Genomic DNA, 20584 nt, shown 5'->3' with positions numbered 1-20584 from the left:
CGTTTCTTGTTCAAAACAGAAAGATCTGATTTTGCCATCCTCTCGTGAGCAAGAAGCCGCTCTTTGTCATTGATAATGTCATAGACAGTCGAGTGTGGGATGTTGAAGCGGTTGGTAATTTCCTTAACACTCTTGGAACGACTTTGCTCCCAGTAGTGGATAACATCGAGCTTTTCATGCAGCTTCAAAGCGTGGTGCCTTCGTCTTTGTGCGCTCTCAATCTGATGCTCGGGAGGAGTTGGTATCTGCGCGTCGGAACCTAGAGATGACGCCGAGGAGGGGGCCGCATCATATTGTTCTGGAAGGGCGGGATCTGATGTCGGTTTCAACACTTCGTTCTACGATCGATACACGACAAGCTCAACCGTGGTTAGTACACTCCCATAAGGATATATATCAGGCACAAAAACGGGAACCTCTATAGCTTACCTGCTGGGGTGACAATGGAGTGGCGTAAGATGCGAACAGGGATGGGTGAACTTGTAGTAACTGATAATGGGCCTTTTGCAGCTCTTGCTCGGTCAGCTCGAACTGAGCTTGCTGCGGTGGTGAACAAATCTCCTGTGTAATCGGTGTGACCGTCTGTTGGTAAACCTGTGGATGATTTTGTGGTTGTATTCCCTGTCCATGCAAAACCTGAATTGTCGATCCAGGCTGCTGCTGTTCTTGCGTCTGCCACTGTAAATCAGGCGTAAAAATGCTTTGAGCCTGCAGATGTGATGATAGCTGTGATTGAGCGTCATAGGTGGGTGGAGTGTAGGGCGACGGTGCACCATCCACGAACCAGGCGTCAGTTGTAAGGGAAAGCCCGGTGATGTTCGAAAAGCCGCCGGCGCCGGCTATGCCCACCACCTGTGCATCCATAGGGAGACCTTCAGCAGACCCGAACGGAAGTGTTTGTTCAAAGCCAGTTCCATTAAAATAGCAGACCGGCACAGCTACCTCTATCGGATGACGGGCTGTTTCAGCGGAGACTCCATTGTTGCTCGGGCGCTCGACTTGCATGGTTGTTAGACCGTCGACCGAGGTGTGGTCCCAGTTGATGTATTGCTCGATCTCCAAGTCTTCCCATTCCTCTGTACACCTGTGGCTTTCATCGAGGTACCAATCCTCCATTTCTTAGTAATGAAAAGTATGAAAAGAAGGATTAATGAGCATCAGTGGCGGAAGACCATAAAGTGCTGTAGGCTATGAGGAGAGAAAGAGAAGGGTTTTTTTATCCTTTTCTTTGGGAGGGGGAGTGCCTCCCTTATATAGATCGGTATTCCACACCTTGTCCGGTTAAGAGAGTACTCGGTTCTGAGTTTTAAACCGCTAATTGGCAACACCAACGTGCGCCATGACGTACGGGATGGATGGCGAAGCAATTGTGGGCGTTAACAGTTAATTAGGCGTTCTCAATCATGGAAGCAACGCGGTTCGACTTTTAATAATACCGAATGGTCTATGGAACATACTGCAGTAGCTATTTCTGCAAATGTAGAATGCCGTAAGCAGCGGTACTGATCCAATATGCTGCCCCTGCCCCCGATCCCGCTTGTTTGATGTCGTCTGTTCCGGGTACAGAATCGCCTACATATGATCTCTTGCTTTCCTGGCTCAAGATTGCCGTTACGCTGATGCCCAGAGGGCTATTGTTGTTCCCTGAAATATGAAACTTACGTAAGCATTGGCCCGGTCTCCCTCCTCTTGCTGTTGAGCCAAAGCATCAGCTTCGTTCCGATCTCAACGGTTACTACCTCCGTTCCGGATAAGGAGTCGCTTCTATATAATCTCCTGCTCCGCATGGTCTGCTTCTTTGTCTTTTTCCTGGAATGCTCCGTCCTCTAAAAAGCCCGACGGCGTATCTTTGCCAGTATACACCGTTTATGCCATAATCTTGGCCCTGATTGGTCAAAATTTAACCTCACCCTCACCCTGGCTCTGAAAGATGACAGAATTAGAATATGATTCGTCCTGATCATTCCTGGTCATTCTCATCTTTGCACCATCCCACATCCTCATCCTCGTAATTTCACCAACCATGAACCCTCTAGAGCTGCCAGAACTACGAGCTCATATTAGTCGATACATCTCCCCTTCGACAGCATCGATCTGTGCGCGTGTGAGCAAGGACTGGTCCAAGGACTTTGCGCCTCAAGTATGGCACACCCTCGATTTCCAAATGTTTGACAACAAAGATGCTCCAGACGTCAAGGTCTTCAACAAATACGGCCACCACATCCGAGTCGTCAAACACCTTCAAACAGCCTTTAAAATGTCGCTCCTACAGTCCTCTAGTGTCTCTAATCTCGAGAGCCTAGATCTGATCATGGACTCCTCAGAGGACTGTGCAAGGTACGCCAGTTTTGTGCTTGCCCACAACCACGCCTGCTTAAAGTCGGTCGGGATCATCGGAAGCTTCCAGGCAGGCGAGCGGATGATTGCTTACTCATTCTCACACATCGTCGGACTTGGTCTCGGAGTGCCCATATTCTCACGGTTAACGCATATGCAGCTCCACGGCCTAGGCATGGTGCGGGAGACCTTCTCATGCATGCTTGCGGACTGTCCGGTCCTGGAGCACTTGGAGATCCACGACACGATCATGATCGATGGCGTCATTTCACACATCCATCAAACCCCCTCCGTCAAGACTCTTTGTGCAGACCTGCGTCAAGTCTTTTACATGGACCCGGATGATGTCACCCAGGTCCCGCTCCTGGCACATTTTCCGAACCTCAAAAAGTACGACACAGGATCCTTTGAGCACCTGGAACCGTTTACGACCTATGAAATGATGCAGTACTACGTCGACAAGTTTTCTCCGCAGGTCATGTCCCTCCGAGCTCTGTCGACGGCCTCTCATGGGTTGCTGATGGAGGTCTTCAAGGACCTAACAGAAATTTGTGTATCCTATGAGAACGTCTACTTCCCCGACATTTTCCACCACTATGAGACCTTACAGGTCGTCAGGATGTACAAGAAGTCGGAGGATTGCTATGAGAGAGATAGCTATTTTGATCTTGAAGATATACGTGCGGAAGAAGGTGCGATGGTCCATGTGATGGCCTATAGATGTCATGGCCTGAAGGTGCTGGACATGCCATTGCACATTGCGGATATCAGAGGTCCGGAGGTGTTACCCTGGGGGTGCGCGGGATTAGAGGAACTTCACATGAGGTTCATGAGTCTCGATACTCCGGAAAAGATCAATCACACACTGCAGATGTGGGTCGAGAGACGCAAGTTGATCCCAAGCGCTGTAGGAGATACAGATTCGAGTCAAGGACGTGTTCAAATCAACGGTTGGGGTACTCAGATACGCGCGTTTTCGAAGGAGAGCGAGCCAATTGAGGAACGCGTCGTGAGACATCTTTTGAGGTTTAGGAACCTACGGAAGGTTTGGCTAGGAACTACCACTTGGACAGCCTAAGTCTGAATTAGTCCAAACCATATACCAAATAGCCTTCTTTACTGTACAGAAAAAAATAAAACAATGTCCATTTTGGCATAGGACAAAAGTATAAAGAGCTGAGGATGGTGAGTGCTCTTGGATGCGCGATTTACGGTCACATCACGCGCGTTCGGTCTGGCCGACCTGTCTGCAGGCTAAGGCGCTTTGCATGCAATCTGTATATAGACCGTCAGGCCACCGCCAATATACTTCCTCTCCCCCCTATTTTCTTGCAGACCGAACATTGTGATGCGCGATTTCTTTATCCAGAAAGCAGCACCGCGAGAACCACGGTTGTCCAACCGTCCAAGCGGCCCCTCCCCCCTCTTTTATGTCATGTTCCTGAAAGAAGGTCCAAAGAACCCACTGAGGCATTTACAAGCGATCGCTCATTGTTGGTTACACGCATCAACATTTTACTGCACAAGGGTGTATAAAAATGATGCTCTATGTCTCGTCACCTTTTCTTCAACGAAGGGTTTCCTCCCTCTTATTATACCACCTCCACTTCCAGCTCACTTCGCGTCTTTCTAGTCTTTTAAGTCATTCCAGCTTTTTTTTTTTTTTTTTATCCACTCCCTATACATCCATACCCCACACAGCCATCCGAACTCCTTGATAAACCCTTGTATCTATTCCAGCCTTTGAACATTGCACGGCACCAAACGCTGCTTTTCTGAAAAAAAAAAAAAAAAAAAAAAAGCTTTCAATAATACCGTGTTCCTCAATCCCTCCTCCTCCTCTTTGTTTCACTATGCGACTATTTTTTCTTTGACAGGACCTCCTAGTTATAAAACCAACACTTTTTATCCACGATAGTTGGTTGTCAACACGCATTTCGTTTTACGTCTCCACCGCATTATTATTCAACTCAGCTCAGCTCAGCTCAGCTCAGCTAAAAAAAAAAACATGCATTTCAGCAACTGCTGTTTCTGCCTGCCGTTACGGGGTGGTGGCATGTGGCTGTCAGGACTCTGTCTCCTGCTCAGTGTCATCGGGGCCGCCTTCCTCTTCCTTTGGGGCTCGTTTTTCTTTTTCTCGTCCATCCTGGTGATCTTCCTGGGAGGCTTCTCGGTTCTTCAAGGTGGCGCCGCGCTGATCGCGTTCTTTGCCTTCTGGGATGTAAGCTATACTGATGAGAGGGTATCCCTCCCCTCCCTCCCTTCCTCCTCCTTCTCCTGAAAAAAAAAAGAAAAGAAAAGAAGCCGTTCGTCTGAAAAGATAGCCGTCATCTATTTCAAGAAGGCATTTCAAGATGAAACAAAGCACTGCACTAACAGCTTTCTTGTCTCACGCGTCCAATACACAACAACAACAACAAAAAAAAAACAATATAGTATTCATACATGCTGGCAAGGATGTTTGTCTACACACAATGGCTGTTCACGTTCGTCTCTGCAGCAAGGATCGGACTCGTGGCCTTCACCTTGGAACGGAACCGAGGTCGTATCGCGGACGAATGTCTTAATGGGCTCGACAGTAACGAGCGCCCGGCACAGGGGACCCCGAACTCGTTTTTTTGTAACACGCCGATCGATTCGTTCGTCCTGGCGTTCATTGTAGGCCTGGCGGTAGATTGGGTGCTGAACGGATACATGTATTTCGTGGTCTGGCGGTTTTATGTCAGGATGCGGTTGTACCCAGACACGATCAAAGGGGAGGAATTCACGTATGAGGAAGCATTGGATGAGCTTTGAGATGGGACGCGAACACGAAAAAAGAAAAAAAAAGTGGGCGCGTGTTCTGTAGAAATCACATCACATTTGTAATATCCAAAAATATATATATATATATATATATATATATAATGCAAAGTTAGTGGCGTATTTATTTCAAATGAAAAAATATTGCTGTGCAAATGTAGTCCGAATCAAGCAAACAAGACGCGAGCACGCCTTTTGAGTGGACCTATTCTTGAATCCTCAAGCCTTCGATATTTGGTAGTTCCACGAGCGTGTATTCAGATCCGTTTTCGACCGTTATGGTAGTCGCCTCCGTAAGCTCAGCGACCATGGCCCCCCCCATCTGCCCCTGTTGCAGCTGAGGTTTTTCCTCCTCCTGCTGCCGCTGAGTCTGCTCGCTCCACCGAAGACAGGCCTCGTCCAGCGCCATCATATCCTCATCCTCCGGGGTCTGTGAAAGACACAACAACGAAGACGCCAAGCACGGTGAAGACGACGACGTCGACGCCTGCTCAGGTCCGGAAGAGTTGTATTGTGGAGGCATCAACGACAGAATCGGTGATGGCGGACTGGCCTCACCCTCGGGCACCTCGTGGTACTCTGAAAAGAGCTCCACGTCCGGTCGAATCCTCAGATAATGCCCGTCGCTTCGCAGCATCAGTTGCAACCGTGGGTTGTTCACGGGGAAGGCCCTTCGGATCAGATTTCGATCATGACCGTATTGGTTGATCCAGTTGTTTTCCTCAGCGCGCACTTCGTGACACAGATGATACAGTCGCCACATGTCCTGATCAATGTTGGTGTCATCGCCATGGACCAGGCATTGGACACGCTTCTGGCGGGCGATCTCGCGTTGGTATTGTTGATCTAGCGTGAGGGAGTGGGATGGGCGGTTGAGCGAGTTGGAGGGCATAGAGATATTCAGAATCGAGACTCGTTCCAGGACCGTAGCTTGTTCATGTTCGGTAATGTCCTGTTGGCGGCGTTCGAGCGAGGAGAGACGGAGATAAAGTAAGGCGTTGAGGATATGGTGGAGGTAAGAGGAGCGGTAGGGGCAAAGGATGTTGAGTTCAACCCACTGGTAGTCGATGTCCGAGATGTAGACGACCCTGAACTCGTACCGACGGTCAAGACGGAGTCCGTGGAGAAAGTAGTGATCAGAAAAGACTTTGGGCATATCTGTGCAATGTAAACGCAAGTGCTGATGGTGATAGGAGCGCGATGATGAGTCTGGATGAAGGAAGACGGCTGCTGGTAGGAGGGAGTACTGAGGAAACGGAAGAGAGGGAGGAAGGGAGAAGGAGGGAGCACCCACGAATAAATAGAGGCCTGGCGCCAGTCAACCATACACTACAAAAGGCTTTTTCATGTCCGTTATATGAAAGTGACGGTAAGGCCGATGTAGTCCGTCCCCCGTTCTGATCACACACTGTCTGGATGAGTGATATGTGGTACGAGGATGCGGATTGTCGAACAAAGTGGGCATAAACAGGTCAAACTCACTCGGCAGCGTCATTTTTCCCTCTTCTTCCTTCGCCTTTCCTCTAACTACTCCTTTTAAAAGAGATCCATCCAACCGTTGATAGCGAAAGACGCGTTTTTCATGCAAAAAAACAAAAACAAAAGTACAGCATCAATGAACAAAAGAACAAAGGAGCTTTGTATTTTTTGATTTTTGCAAAAAGATAGAAATAGATAAGCTCTTTAACGGGTCTTGAAGTACTCGAGGAGGACGTTCATGGCCTCGGACTCCTCACCGAAGTCCTTGACGACGACGCAGGAGCAGCCGACGACCTTGCGGGCGTTACCCTCACGGTCAATCTTGCAGAGACCAGCCCACTCTCCGAGCTTCTTGGCATCAGAGACCTTGATCAAGTTGATGTTGTGCTCGGCGCAGAGAGCCTCGACGAGCTTGATGTACTCCTTCTCAGTGCAGGTCTCGACAAGGACGGCCATGTGGGCCTGGCGTCTGTTTACAACGAAGGAAGCAATTGGAAAATTAAAAGAATGTTAGCAATTGCTCTTGAGAAACTTTTTTTTTTCATTCTTTTCGATTGCCATCGTGGTCGATAAGGGATATCATCTGCGACAGAGCAATTGAAAAGCAAAGGGTGCGATAGACAAAGGAGTCATTACCTATCAAGAGCCTTGGCGCACTCACGGAGACCACGGGCAAGACCGTCGTGGACAAGGGCACGCTTCAAAACGTCCTGGAGAGCCTCCTCGACGGACATCTGGCCGCGGGCGGTGGTGTCGGCGGCGACCTCGACTTCAATAGGAGCATCAGACATGGTTGATTATTGGTGTGTGAGGGGGTAAGCTATGACAAGAGAGGCAGACAGACAGGGAGACGCATAGAGGGGTTAGACGCGGTTGATCCTTTGATCTTTGAAGGATCGATCTGAGGAGTTGATCAACAAGTCCAGGGATTGGATCTGCGTGTGGGATGAGGTGTTGATCGAGAGAGAACGTGAGGCTGAAAGGATGTGTATATGGGTGTATATGTGGGAACAACGCGGATCGAGGAGAGACAATCATTCCTCGGATGGATTGACTCCTGATCCGTTGAAGAGATCGTTAAGCACTTCAGACTGTTGTGGTTGTCGATGGGGAAGCTCCCTCGGTGCGATGTCCATCCTCTCTCGGGTTCATTTCTCGTTGTCTTTGTTGTTGATGATGAGCGTGATGGTGGTTTATGGATGATCCTCAGGCGATCGTTGATCTCGTTTGACACAAGATCGAATGACATAAAACCAAACAGGGACGAAACTTACAGACACAAAGTGAAAGAAGCAAAACAAGCACCGCGAGGGCGTGTTGCCATTTTATTTCTCGCTCTTTTTTTTTTTTTTTTTTTCAATTGATGATTATCTCACAGAATCTTATCGCCATCGCATTTACAACGCATCTCCCAATTGCCCAATCCCATTGCCGAAATGAAATTGCCCAATTGGATTGCAGCCATCAGAGAGAGAATAAAAAAAGGGTCCATACTCCACATTTTCATTTGGGAAAAGCAATTGCAATACCATTATAGCCATTATAGACATAGATATATATATACATCTACGTACATCATGTAGTGACAATGACAATGACAATGGCAATGGCAAGGCCTATAAATATAGTCTACACAGTCGTGTGTGCTTACACGTGGTATGGACCATGGACAACGAAGCGCGAGTCGAGGGTGAAAGAGGGGATATAGAGAAGGGCATGTTCCCTATGTTCGGCACTGCTGCACCAGGGAATGACCTGAAAAGAGAGGGGGCGGCCTTAGTAAGCAAGGTCAAGGTGCTGCACATCCTTGCACCTGCACCAATCGCTCGATTGGATCTGCATGTCCACGGAACACAGACCGGGAAAAGGAAGCCAAGTCGCTTGGACCAACCAGGCAAAAACGGGAGGAGTGACCTCTCAGCTGAGAGGGCCGACTGAGCCTTCCTTGGCCTGGCCTGGCCTGGCCTGGCTTGGGACTTGGCCCTTGACCATCCTCACACCCGACCATTGGCAACACCGACCTTATTTCCCAGCTCGCTCTTCACTCCTTTCAGTCTCTCCATACTGCCAACTGACGTCGTCCTGCATAGCTGAAAAGAGGGCGTCCTTCCTTCTTTCCTTCTTTCCTTCCTACCTTCCTACCTTTCTACCTTCCTACCTTCCTACCTTCCTCCCGCCCTCCCTCCCTCCCTCCCCACCTCTTCCGCTCCTCACTCCCTCTCGAGTCCGCAACACTCCCGCTCTCTTGCCGTCATCGTCGTCTTTCTTTCTCTCTCTCTCTCTCTCTCTCTCTCTCTCTCTCTCTCTCTCTCTCTCTCTCTCTCTTTTCTGTCTTTATCACTCATCCCCATATTCTCATTTCACCTATCGAACATGCCACACCCCTCACGAACTCGTCGTCACCTGAGGAGAGACAGCCACCAGAATTACGACACCCAGGGCACTTTCGACCGCTGGCAGCGACAGCTCGATGCCGCCGATCTCCTTCAGGGCCGGAACCAGCAACTGCGGAAACAGCCAGAACGGCCGCCCTCCTACCTCGATCCAGTTACTGCACCACAATCGCTCTCCTCAATACCCTCTCCATTCTCCTCCCCCGCCTCTGACGATCCTCAGAATCTATCCCAAAATGGAGAAGACGAGGACATCACCTGGCTGCTCGCTGTTGTACTGACATCAGCCCTCCTGATCTCGCTTGCATCCATTATCCGCACCTGCGGCCAGAAGGTCAACTGGCTTTCTGCCTCCAGCAGCAATAGCGGTCATGGAGGAGCCCACAGAAACCACGGACATGGACATGGACCAGGCAGAGGACCATCTCGCTATCCTGGCTCAGGCCCACACCAGGTCCCTGGTGAAGACGATCCTGATCCAGACCAGGGACTGAACGAGAATGACGAACGCTGGGCACTCATGACAGAAGCCCAGCGGCAGGCATTCGATTCCACCAGAGGTAATGCATTCCTCCCGTCTTTAACATTCACCGCAGTCTATTATTGGAATTCAATACGATGCCATGGACTGCGTTCATAACACCAACAAGACAACAGGACAACAACGTCTACTCCACGGAGCACAGTAGCCTGGTAGCAGGATTACCTTGAGAGTAGAACATGGACATTCCTCTCTATCTACTGTGTACGCAACACACAGCGGATTAGCAGCACAAAACAGGCGTTGCTCCGCGGGAAAAAAAAAAAAAAAAAAAAAAAAAAAAAAGGGCAGGAATGAATGGCATGGATTATTCCCGGGATAGGAGAGAATAACGACCATTTGACTCAGAGACCTCTCCTGAAGGGGAGCGGAAAGGAGCTGCTTCTGCTGTGCTTGGTTATTACGATAGTATCTACAAACGGGTCAGCACCATGCAAGGAGGGCGCTCTGGATGATCAGGGCGACAGGAGCAGCCTGGAGATCTCTCCCCTGTTCGTCAGCCGACCTCTTTCTTTATTACTCATGGGATATGGAATAGCAACCAGGACAACACAAAAGTCGACTAGAGCACTGTACGCCTTCTACTCAGACCGCGCAATTAACCCCACCCAATCTGACCCTTTTTTTTTTTCTGCTCCCAAACTCTATGATGCCAATGACATAACCGGCTCAATGTAGCCTTCCAAGCCGTCCACCCGCCGCTGAGTGTTCCAACAGACATTTCGCTCTCACAGCATCTGTCTATCCAGGAAAAGGGCGTCTCTGCATGGGAGTTCGAGGCTTCGTATGACAACCACAGGGTGCAGGTCCATGACAGGACAGAGCTCTCATTTCCGCTCATGAACCAACTCGAGGCCTCGGTCCAGACCAATCTGCCCATGCCCAAGCAACAGGAAGTCTACTACTGGGAAGTCAAGATGTTTGAAAAGAATCTCGACACCGTCGTCTCTGTCGGAGTCTCGACAAAGCCATATCCCAATACGAGGTTGCCTGGTAAGTTTCGACTGATGCCGAGCAATTGCCCAAGTTGCTGCGGGCTGAATCTGAAAAAAAACACAACAATACAAGGGTTTTGTTTAGATGGATGGGGGGCTAATGCATTTGAGAGCACAACTTGCCCACAAGGATTATGCAACTTTTTGTTTGTGCATCTGTTCTGCTCAACTCTGGCCCTTGGCTGGCGTGTGCGGACGTGACACGATGATCGGACCATTTTATGGACAATAGTAAAAAAGAAAGGATTTTGACCTGCTCTTTCTCCTGCTGATAATGTCAACCACGTAGGATGGACTCGCCATTCGGTCGCCTACTGCTCAAAGGACGGACAAAAGTACTGCAACTCGCCTTTCAGTGGATATCCATACGGACCTGTCTATTTTGAGGGCGATGTCATCGGCTGTGGGTACCGTCCACGGACAGGAACCATTTTTTTCACACGGAACGGCAAACGAATGGAGGATGCGTATACTGGACTAAGGTTCAATTTATTTCCGACCGTCGGCGCAACGGGACCGTGTGTCTTACATGTCAATCTGGGTCAATCAGGCTTTGTCTTTGTCGAGGCCAATGTGAAAAAGTGGGGACTTGCGCCTGCGAATGGCTCACTGGTGCCACCGCCCGCATACGGCAGTGAGCGGGGGTCTATTCTATTGGAGGCCGGATCGGCCATGTCACCAGCCCCACCAATCAGGCGACCTGTTTTGCAGTCAAGTCAGTCCAGGGCGAGGATCGAGGCAGCAGGAGTGCTGGTCCAGATTGAGGAAGGCGATGGGGCAGGCGAGAGCGGTTCAGAATATGGCAAGATGGTCGCTTCAGTACAACAGCAGCAGCATATCTCGCTGTCAAACTTTTCGGCACCGCAGGGACAGGGTCAGGCACCACCACATTATACGAGCGTCACTGTGTCTTCTCGTACCACTGGAGCCTCAGGAGTAGCGCAGGAAACAACGGAGAGCGATGATGAGACGACGGCGTTGATTGCAGAGACGATATCTAGGCCAATAGGTCGTGTTCGGAGTGGGACCATGAGCAGCACAGCAAGCGGAAGTGGCAGTAGGCGGTAGGTCATATAGATTGGAGGCGTCAAATGCGGAAGGGCCCATCCTATTTTCCCCCAATAAACTGCGCTAACGACGTGTCAAAATATCCAAGCGTATCGCAGTGAAGAGAGTAGTGTTATGAGCATATCCGGAGTTATTTGGATTGTATTCAACACAGACCTCTTTCGAGTCCTTGAGGACGTGGACCAACAGATCCACCGCAGTACTGAGCCTTGTGTCCGCATTAAGAGGTTTGGAAGGTGAGGCAAAAATATCGGCACATTGGATGTTTACTGAACCAATTTGAAAAGTTGTGAGACTGGGGGCGTCAAATTAAGAGGATATATAGGATGTTGATCAGAAGTACTGAAACCTTGCATAGGATTTTACAGTTCCTGAATTCGATATATGATGTACGATAGTTGCAATTACGACTCCATGGTCGAAGAAAGAAACAGGTCGTCGATGTAAAGCACCGTGCCTGGAGCATGTACTATAGTTGATTTCCAGATGCTCAAGGATCCTAATGTGCTAACGAATGATGCTGTAGCACTGTGCTCAAGGGTCAAATATATAGTTCATGTGGATGGTGAGGTTACCATACGCTGGGCAGCCTAGCCCATTTGAGCGACATCCAGATGTGATTGCTCCCTTGGTATTCTTGACAGACGCGGATGTAATACCCGTACTTTGCGATGGTGTCCTGGCCAAGGCCGTGTAGTTTTGTATGGATCAAGTGTGATGGTATAACCATATAGGGGAGGCAAAGTCGGAGTTTCCCACTCCTTGCAAACTTGAGCGCGTGGGATCGCGTCCTTCATGGTGGCATATTGTTCAGACCCAAGCACGAATTCCTAGGATTCGAGGCAGGCGTGTGGGAGAATATGGGAAAAAGAAAGAAGGGCTTCTCATTTTATATACAGACGATGACCATGCACATGTCTGTGCATATATCTACATCGACCTTCTCGTACGCAATCAAGTACATCCAACGAGGAACGCCCACGCTCGGCGTATATAGAACAATTCCACGAGGAGTAAGCTTTATTGTCGCGGCTCTTCACCATTTCGGGCATCATCAATGCGAGCTCCTTGTTGAACTGTTCCTGTCATTCTGAAAGGGATATAGTCCATCTAGTAAATAGCCCCCCAATTTGCTCCCTTCTGCTGATTCATAGAGGGCGCAGTGGTTATTGGGTATCTGCAAGAACAGACCAACTGCTCCAATCTGCGATCTCTGTCCATGGAGCAGCCTTGGTTCGCTGTGAAAATAAATGACGAGAACTTAGTTTTCTGTTTTTATAATTTTTTCAGGCCGATAGAAGGAAGATAGCATATAGCGAGCTGAAATGATGGCAATAAGGATTTTCCAGTCCGAACGGGCAGAGTGGCCTTGCAGGCGAGTAAGCAACATCCCACACATCGCGTTATCTGGGCTTGCTGCACGCATGCTTCATTGTGCTGGATGCTGGACTGGACCTGCCCGAGGGAGGACAACTGTAGACCTCAGAGCGAGCCCCTGCAGCGTAGCCTCACCAGGTCAGAGCATTGGAGTGTTGCATGCCATTCTCCTTTTCTGGCCTCCATACCACTTGCAGGGAAGCGAAGATTAGGATCTACACTTTCACAAATATGAAAACGCCCAGATGTTCTTGCTTATGCACCTTGTTTTTCTTTTTTCTTTGTTCTGGCACAAAAGATCCGACAAAGGAATCAATTGTGGAAACGCAGCTCGCGTGCAAGTTAGAATACCAGAGCAACTTTCAGGCCAAGTACAGCGGTGTCGAGCTGTTCGAGAGAGAGGAGGAAGGTGGTCAGCAGCCCTCTGAGTATTTGCTATGGTGGTGACCATGGGCCATGATTTGCAGCTATGTGAAAGATCAACGGCTTTTCCCTCTGCCATTACTCCAGCACATGCATATTTAAGTTGACTCCCGATCGAAAAAATCGAAAGGAATGCTGTGAGACCTGTGGAACATTGAACCATGGTTTAGACTTGTTGGAATGAGCTGCAGCTCCTTCCTCATCTACTGCTCGAGATCCTATCTCTCTCATTTCTCTCTCATTCACTCTTCCTCTCCTCTCTCTTTCCCTCTTTCCCTCTTTCCCTCTTTCTCTCTGTCCTCCGTTGTCCCATAGTTCGCAAATCTCCAAGAAAAAGAAAAGAAAATGTCCGAAGCGGCCCCTGAGCCAAAACGTGTTCCAAGCGTGTTGATCGTCGGAGGCGGTCTCGGCGGCCTCATGCTAGGCAACCTGTTGGAACAAATCGGTGTTCCTTACCATATCCTCGAACGGGCCACCGAGCTGCGCGCTCTTGGGTAACAAGACATTTCTTTCCTATTTGTCTGCTGTGTGCAGGAACAATTCATTCCAGTGGCGAAAGCTTACTCGATCCTCAATTTTTATCAAAAGATCTGTTATGACTATTGGTCCGAACATCATTCCTGTCTTTGAGCAACTGGGTCTGATGGAGGAGATCAATAAGTTCTCGCTGCCCTGTCAGTCCCTAGATATGTACAGCAGTGACATGAAGAAGATTGGTGCAATCGATCTGTCGTCGCATAAAGCAGTGTAAGTTCAGAACGTCCATTGGCTTGATCACAAACATTTGCACGCTTTGCAGCATTCCACCAACCATACCCTGTCGTTCTTTTTTTTTTTTTTTTTACGCTAGTGCCGGGAACGAGAACTTGCTGTTTACAAGACCACAGCTTTATGACCTCATGCTGAAGCAGGTTCCCACCAGCAAGATGAGCCTCAACAAGAAGTTCCTTTGCTTCGAAGAAAAAGAAGGCAGGATTATCATTCATTGCTCCGACAACACCAGTTATGAGGGAGATATCCTTGTCGGAGCAGACGGTGCCTACAGCGGCGTGCGCCACAGTCTGTATAAGCAGATGGATGAGAAGGGTATCCTTCCCAAAAAAGATCTTGAAAAACTTTCGGTTGGATATGTGAGCATGGTCGGTGTCGCCAACCCGTCGAATCCAGAAAAGTACCCGCAGCTGAAGGACGACATTTCACATTACTCAATTGTTCATGGACCTGATGCTCGTAGTGTAGGTGGACAGCATTCCATCACTGGATAGTACCAAATGTTTGTAGGCCAGCTATGTTTGCGTCGACATGAAGGACTGATTTTCTTCTCCCTTTATTCCTTTAGTGGGGTGTATTCAGTGTGCCCGGCAATCAGATCTGCTTCATGCTCAGCTACCAGCTCTCAGCTGCAGAGGCCAAGGACCATGCATTCCGCAATTCCGAGTGGGGTCCTGAAGCGAACGACGCCATGCTCAAGGAGTTCTATGAGGAACCTTGTCCCTGGGGCGGCAAGATGGGCGATATCTTCGATGCAACACCCAAGGAGTTGATTTCAAAGGTGTTCCTCGAGGAAAAGCTCTTCAAGACGTGGTACCACTCACGGACGGTTCTTATTGGTGATGGTAAGTGGTTTTGAGAGTCTATGTTGCTCTATATCTGTGCGGTATGCAGTCAAACGCTGAACAATCTATTTCTTATCTCCATCGCATGGGAATACCCTTCAGCCTGCCACAAGGTAAATACTACAAGAATATTTTTTATGCCTTGATTCTACCGGGTTGTTGCTAACACCTTTTATTTTCATTGATTGCTGAAACAGATGCTTCCGGGTGCCGGTCAAGGTACATAATAGGAATGAAAAAAAGTGCACCTCCTTTCAACTGTATAGCAGAGGTACTGATGGCACGAAATACTCTATATCTTTATAGGAGCGGTGAATGCGATGTTTGATGCCGTCGTGCTTGCAAACTGCATATACAACATGCCCGATGCAAGCGCGAGCAGTATCACGGACGCGTTTGAAGAGTACTATAAGCAACGCTTCAGTCACACAGAGCTGCAGTTTGAGCGCAGCAGCAGCATGTCCAAGACTCTCGGTGGCCAGGTAAGCGGACAAGGATTACAGACCGCGGAGAAATGCATCGTGAGTCCTCATCTAGGCAACTGACAACTGCACATGCATCTTTTTTGTATCGAATAGACCTGGTCAGAGCGGATACTCCGCAACGTGGTGCTGAACTACGTGCCCAATTTCATCACGCAATGGAGCTTCATAAAGACATTCGAATATCGTCCTCAGATTGCTTGGTTACCCCTGGCGGAGAACCGTGGCGCTGTAAAGGTGCTCCCGCAGGAGGGTGAAAGGAGGCCTCTTCAAAAGAAGGCATAATCGATATAGTGTTCCCTGTATATTAGACCCATTTCAAATGATAGGTAGAAGTTTGGGAGGAAAGCCTAGTCTATCCCGTTCATAAATCTCGATCTATAGTATAACAGCTAGTGGATTTGCTATGTGGACATGTATGGTCATACACAGACAAAGCCAAGGCCCTTGGTTACTAACACAGCAAATAACCAAAAGACTGCTGCTTGCCTTTTTCCTCTCCCTCGAACAGCTCAACCGCTGTTCTTGGGCTGAAAAGTACTCTAATATTCTAACTTGCACGCGAACCGCGTCTCCGCAATTGGTTCCTTTGTCGAAACTTTTGCGCCGGAAAATAGAAAAGAAAATCGAGATGCATAAACAAGAGCATCTAGGCGTTTTCATGTTTCTGAAAGCGTAGATCCTAATCTTCGCTTCCCTGCAAGTGGTATGGAGGCCAGAAAAGGAGAACGGCATGCAACACTCCAATGCTTTGACCTGGTGAGGCTACGCTGCAGGGGCTCGCTCTGAGGTCTACAGTTGTCCTCCCTCGGGCAGGTCCAGTCCAGCATCCAGCACAATGAAGCATGCGTGCAGCAAGCCCAGATAACGCGATGTGTGGGATGTTGCTTACTCGCCTGCAAGGCCACTCTGCCCGTTCGGACTGGAAGATCCTTGTTACCATCATTTCAACTTTCATCACTTCCATTGGTTCCAATCTTGGATACATAGGGAAAGAGGTCCGAACGAACAGCATGTTCGCCATTTGCGATCCTCCTATGGCCCTAAAAAAACCCCCCTGCAGAGATAAATGCTTAAACAAAACACGCGTCACCGGAAGACAGAAAGGTTCAGGCCAGCTGACTCTGTTCCCATTTATGCACCAGACATGAGCACACAGCGTACATTGCGCAGGGTTTGACGTTCTGGCATGCGCTGGCTGGCACCCCCTATTACCTCGTGACCACACGCTGGCATTGCTTAGGCCCCAACCCACAGATGAAATGGCCCTCCAGGTGTCCCCATGCCTTCGGCTGAGGGTCCTCCGCGCGATTGTGATTAGCACTCTCACGTTACCTTTACCGAGCCGCTTAGTGGTAGAGGGAATAAGAGCGTGGGATACCTGCAGGGTTTGCCACCAACTTCAGACACAGCCACCCCAGCGTGCACGTGCCCCAAATCTTTGTTGACTGCACAGCTCTTTTTTCTCTTCTCCTCTCTTTTCTTCTCTTTTCTTCTTCTCTTTTCTTCTCTTTCTTTCTCTTTTCTTCTCTTTTCTTCTCCACTCCTCACTCCTCACTCCTCCCGCTCTCCCTTCTGCACCCTTCACTCTCTTCTGCACCCCTTCACTCTCTTCTGCATTCTTCTCTCTCTTCTGCACTCTTCACTGTCTTGCGCGCAGCGGACAAGACCACCACGGTAAGTAGACCAGCGCGGTAAGCAAACAGAGCTACAAAGCTCTTCCTCTTTTCCTTCCCTGCCAGCTGGCAGCACATTCAAAGCCACAACCACAACCACAGCCACAGCTACTCCTGCTACCACTGCACCCGCTGCACCCACTTCTACTGCCACTGCACCTCCTGACACACACTCCACCTCTGCTTCTCGTCCACTGACCACTTGGCCTTGCTCGGTCACATCCTACCCTGCCCTTCCTCTCCTTCCTCTCCTTCCTTTTGTCCCTCAACAGAGCAGCACTTCTCTCGTCTCTACTCCCACAACGAACCCCCACAAGGTAGGCAAAACGCGTCCACTCCACCTTCCCTTGCACACAACCCACTCCCTGCTCACTTGTTGAGCTTTGTCATTAAGGCGGGGCACCCCAGAGCATTTTTATTTCCTTTCCGTGTCTACGTGGGTGTGCTTTATAAATGCATAGAGTATGGCAGCTAGTATCAGTGCCATTTCGTGTGTGTCGGTTTGAAGAAGATTTGCTGCAGCACAACGGCAGCCAGGCGCAGTGCGACGGGTCCTACCACTGACCTACATGTGGATTCCTCACGCTGTGGAGGATGAAGCATTAGGCATGTCGCACATCATTTAATGTGTGCGGGGTGAGGGTAGGGCCTTAGAGCCACGATCCAACAATGGCCCCCCGAGTGCTCCATTTAGTGACACAACGACACACGCCCACTCTGGTAATGCACTACCCCTTGTTGCTTCATGTACAGCATGCAAGCGCACCACTCCTTCTGCTCATGAGCATAGTGTGCTGGGGTCCTCTTTTGAGCCCATACGGCGCAGCACACTGGGTAGATGGCAAACGCAATACCGTTTGGGATATTTCACAGCGAGCAGCATCCTATATTTGCACAATTTCCTACACTGTTGTTCTTCTTTCCGTTTCCACATCATGTTCTTGTGTGCTCCTTGAGCGCCAAGATGGAGATACGGATGTTTGAAACCGGATGGGTAGCTCGCTGTCCTTTTCTATGTAGTTTGTTTTTCTTGTTTCTCTCTGTTCTGCTGGTTCTCAGTTCCCCAAGGCAAAACAAGAGGGATGGGTTGTGGAAGTTGGCATGTCTTCACAAGCTGTGTGATGTTGACAAGTTGCGTCTGCAGAGCTAACAAATTCTTTCCTCTTTTGCATGTTCTCTCTCTTTATGGTTGCAAACACAACACCGCGAGCACGATGCGCACCGGACCGCGTCGGATGAGAGTATGACGACACCAAAATGGAGTTGGGGTGGCACTGGGATGGCACTGGAACGGCACTGGAACGGCACTGGAACGGCACTGGAACGGCACTGGAACGGTAGCGGGAATGTGCTCAGGGCGATCGAGCAGGGTGATCGAGCAGAGCAGGGCGAATGAACAATACAGTCGAGTAAGGACGACCTGAATGCAATAAACAATCATATCACACATAATATTATACATAACAAGCGTACAGACACTAGCATTGCTAACAAGAGTGGTGTGGAGCTTGTTGCTTTGGACGCATCGCCATGTTGTTTCTTTCGTCTTTGTCTTTGTTTTTATCTTTGTCTTCGTTTTTGTCATCGTCTTTGTTTTTGTCCTCGCGTGCCTGACCGTATGCAGCTCATCGCCGACCTGGACATTTGTATTGCCCTTGTAAGTGCCGATGGCGAGGAGGAAGAGGAAGAAGATGCAGTCCTTCTTTACGCCATGGCCGCGAATTCTCAATTCATCCATTAACTACGACCATGCAATCGACAAAATTATTTCCTTCTGAACGTCTTTTTCAATCTTCAAGCGACCAGTGTCGCACGACTTTTATGACTACGAAAGAGGATTTTTCTGCCGTATGGATCTTAATCGAGCTTGCCAGTGTTCCACAACAATACAGCGTACTCCCAAGTACATCCCCAGCAGCACCTGGCTGTCGTTTTGTCTCGATTTGGACACTGTGGAAACAAGTAAGTGTTTTCGAGCCGACCTTTGAGCTTAGAATGAAACAGGTTACAATGAAGCTGTGCAGAAAGCAGATGATAACAGCGTTGCTATCCATCGTGCATGAGTGAGCGGCATGGCCGAACGAGAGATGAAGGGAGGGAATTGGTCGAGTAATGCAAGAGGAAGGCTTTCCCAACTGCGCTAGATTCATTGATAGGATTTCTATACTTCTATCCCAGGAGCCCGCCATGGATGGGGAAGTATACTTTGATAGGAAAAAAGGTACGGAATTTTGCATCATGGCCAGATATGATCTGCTCATTACTCATCTCTACTAACAGTTGTCTTTAATAGATATTCTGCTGCCATGCAGGCTATTTGCGATGTGGATAGATAGATCGTGACGATGCATGCGGGTTACCCAGGATCTCGCGCGGACTATAAGGTCTACAATCGGATGAAAGTATACCGGAATATGGAGTTGCACTTCTCACCCAGCGAGAACCTCCTTGTTGACTCTGCACATGGACTCGCAAAGTACTTCACCCCTGCATACTAAGTCTCATGCAGCGAGCCACCCTGGCAATACCGCGTTCAGCTATTGCTTGGCTATGTCTCGTGTCCGCGACGAACATTGTATCGGCGTGTTGAAACCTCAGTGGAGCTTACTCAGGGAAATGAGGATATAGATCCGCAACGAAGAAGATCTGCAGTCATTGTTTGAATGGGCAATGGCATGTTGTGCGCTGCTCAACACGCCAGCACCCCTTGACGATGCTTGGGAAAAGATGTATGCGAAGTATGCACTCACCTTCGACACCTGCCTAACTGATACGACAGCGACCGCTATAACACTACGAAAAGAGCATGAAGGAAACAACGCTCGAAACAAATCGCGCAAAGGGTAATTTATTGGAGTGATATCGATATGATATCGGCATGATAATAAAGTACTTGCCAGGGTTTCTTCGTCGCGTCAAGAAACCCCAGAATTTGGTCCAACGGCTGCTCTTGATCAACAATGCTGTTCATAAGCTGGCGCTTGTTTGTATCTGGTGCGATCTTCTGTGTTGGCTGAAGCATCTCTTCTTCCAACTGCAGGTTCCTCTCTTCGATAGATTCCAAAGCTAAGCGAAAAGTACATAGTACGTAAAGATCTGTCAACGGAAATGAAAGCAACCAGTATCCGGTTTAGGAGGCGCTCTGTGTGCGTCGGATTGTTTAGAAACTCTGCTCGGGGAGCTTTATCCATCAGAGAGCTGCCGTTTGAGCGTGGAGATGAACCTTGGGCTAGCCAGCGTTAATAAAGATTGCTCCCAGCTGCTTTCCGAGACAGGATTACCACTGGCCCTCATCCTTCTATTCGCAACAATGCGTTTTCTCGTATTGAATCCAGGTCTTCAAGATCAACGTCCTCAGGTCCTGCGAAAGGGGTCTCAGGCGCCAGTGCGCGCTT

At 49.1% G+C, this 20584-nt stretch overlaps 8 protein-coding genes across 8 annotated transcripts; 5 read left to right on the top strand and 3 right to left on the bottom strand.

Annotated features, from left to right (window-relative positions):
* Positions 1-217: 217 nt before the first annotated feature.
* Positions 218-1355, bottom strand: BC939DRAFT_44218 (uncharacterized protein). The gene has a single exon (XM_051554345.1). It carries the CDS (start codon positions 1114-1116, stop codon positions 397-399), a length of 720 nt encoding a protein of 239 aa, XP_051406532.1. The 5' UTR covers positions 1117-1355; the 3' UTR covers positions 218-396.
* A 207-nt stretch (positions 1356-1562) lies between these two features.
* BC939DRAFT_469114 (uncharacterized protein) lies at positions 1563-3550 on the top strand. Its single transcript, XM_051557981.1, has one exon. The coding sequence runs from the start codon at positions 2024-2026 to the stop codon at positions 3413-3415; it is 1392 nt and encodes a 463-aa protein (XP_051406531.1). The 5' UTR covers positions 1563-2023; the 3' UTR covers positions 3416-3550.
* A 545-nt stretch (positions 3551-4095) lies between these two features.
* Positions 4096-5237, top strand: BC939DRAFT_469112 (uncharacterized protein). Its single transcript, XM_051557980.1, has 2 exons — positions 4096-4558; positions 4774-5237. The coding sequence occupies exons 1-2, from the start codon at positions 4346-4348 to the stop codon at positions 5131-5133; spliced, it is 573 nt and encodes a 190-aa protein (XP_051406530.1). The 5' UTR covers positions 4096-4345; the 3' UTR covers positions 5134-5237.
* On the bottom strand, positions 5227-6583 carry BC939DRAFT_469109 (uncharacterized protein). Its single transcript, XM_051557979.1, has one exon. The coding sequence runs from the start codon at positions 6293-6295 to the stop codon at positions 5345-5347; it is 951 nt and encodes a 316-aa protein (XP_051406529.1). The 5' UTR covers positions 6296-6583; the 3' UTR covers positions 5227-5344.
* A 239-nt stretch (positions 6584-6822) lies between these two features.
* BC939DRAFT_508290 (50S ribosomal protein L30e-like protein) lies at positions 6823-7409 on the bottom strand (the record flags this gene model as incomplete). The annotated part of the gene is made up of 2 exons (XM_051560979.1): positions 6823-7087; positions 7255-7409. 2 exons carry the CDS (start codon positions 7407-7409, stop codon positions 6823-6825), a joined length of 420 nt encoding a protein of 139 aa, XP_051406528.1.
* Positions 7410-8501: 1092 nt separating this feature from the next.
* Positions 8502-9793, top strand: BC939DRAFT_44147 (uncharacterized protein). The gene has a single exon (XM_051554241.1). The coding sequence runs from the start codon at positions 8992-8994 to the stop codon at positions 9649-9651; it is 660 nt and encodes a 219-aa protein (XP_051406527.1). The 5' UTR covers positions 8502-8991; the 3' UTR covers positions 9652-9793.
* Positions 9794-10232: 439 nt separating this feature from the next.
* Positions 10233-11219, top strand: BC939DRAFT_386920 (concanavalin A-like lectin/glucanase domain-containing protein; the record flags this gene model as incomplete). The annotated part of the gene is made up of 2 exons (XM_051551829.1): positions 10233-10545; positions 10837-11219. Coding segments are annotated over 2 exons (696 nt in total), but the record flags the coding sequence as incomplete, so codon positions are not given.
* Positions 11220-13722: 2503 nt separating this feature from the next.
* On the top strand, positions 13723-15512 carry BC939DRAFT_469098 (uncharacterized protein; the record flags this gene model as incomplete). Its single annotated transcript, XM_051557978.1, is given in 9 exon segments — positions 13723-13740; positions 13759-13909; positions 14004-14160; positions 14184-14187; positions 14268-14650; positions 14755-15031; positions 15134-15144; positions 15229-15250; positions 15338-15512. Coding segments are annotated over 8 exon segments (1178 nt in total), but the record flags the coding sequence as incomplete, so codon positions are not given.
* Between the last annotated feature and the right edge of the window lie 5072 nt (positions 15513-20584).

Source organism: Gamsiella multidivaricata (assembly GCF_025024155.1).
Source record: "Gamsiella multidivaricata strain RSA 2152 chromosome Unknown BC939scaffold_125, whole genome shotgun sequence".
Classification (NCBI taxonomy): domain Eukaryota; kingdom Fungi; phylum Mortierellomycota; class Mortierellomycetes; order Mortierellales; family Mortierellaceae; genus Gamsiella; species Gamsiella multidivaricata.
The sequence above is the reverse complement of the archived record's forward strand: the minus strand, read 5'-3'. Positions and strand labels throughout refer to the sequence as shown.

Coding starts and splice junctions, on each gene's coding strand:
- BC939DRAFT_469114 (XM_051557981.1), top strand. CDS start 2,024: ATGAACCCTCTAGAGCTGCCAGAACTACGAGCTCATATTAGTCGATAC.
- BC939DRAFT_44218 (XM_051554345.1), bottom strand. CDS start 1,116: ATGGAGGATTGGTACCTCGATGAAAGCCACAGGTGTACAGAGGAATGG.
- BC939DRAFT_44147 (XM_051554241.1), top strand. CDS start 8,992: ATGCCACACCCCTCACGAACTCGTCGTCACCTGAGGAGAGACAGCCAC.
- BC939DRAFT_469109 (XM_051557979.1), bottom strand. CDS start 6,295: ATGCCCAAAGTCTTTTCTGATCACTACTTTCTCCACGGACTCCGTCTT.
- BC939DRAFT_469112 (XM_051557980.1), top strand. CDS start 4,346: ATGCATTTCAGCAACTGCTGTTTCTGCCTGCCGTTACGGGGTGGTGGC. Junction 4,559..4,773: donor CGTTCTTTGCCTTCTGGGAT/GTAAGCTATACT, acceptor AAAACAATATAG/TATTCATACATGCTGGCAAG.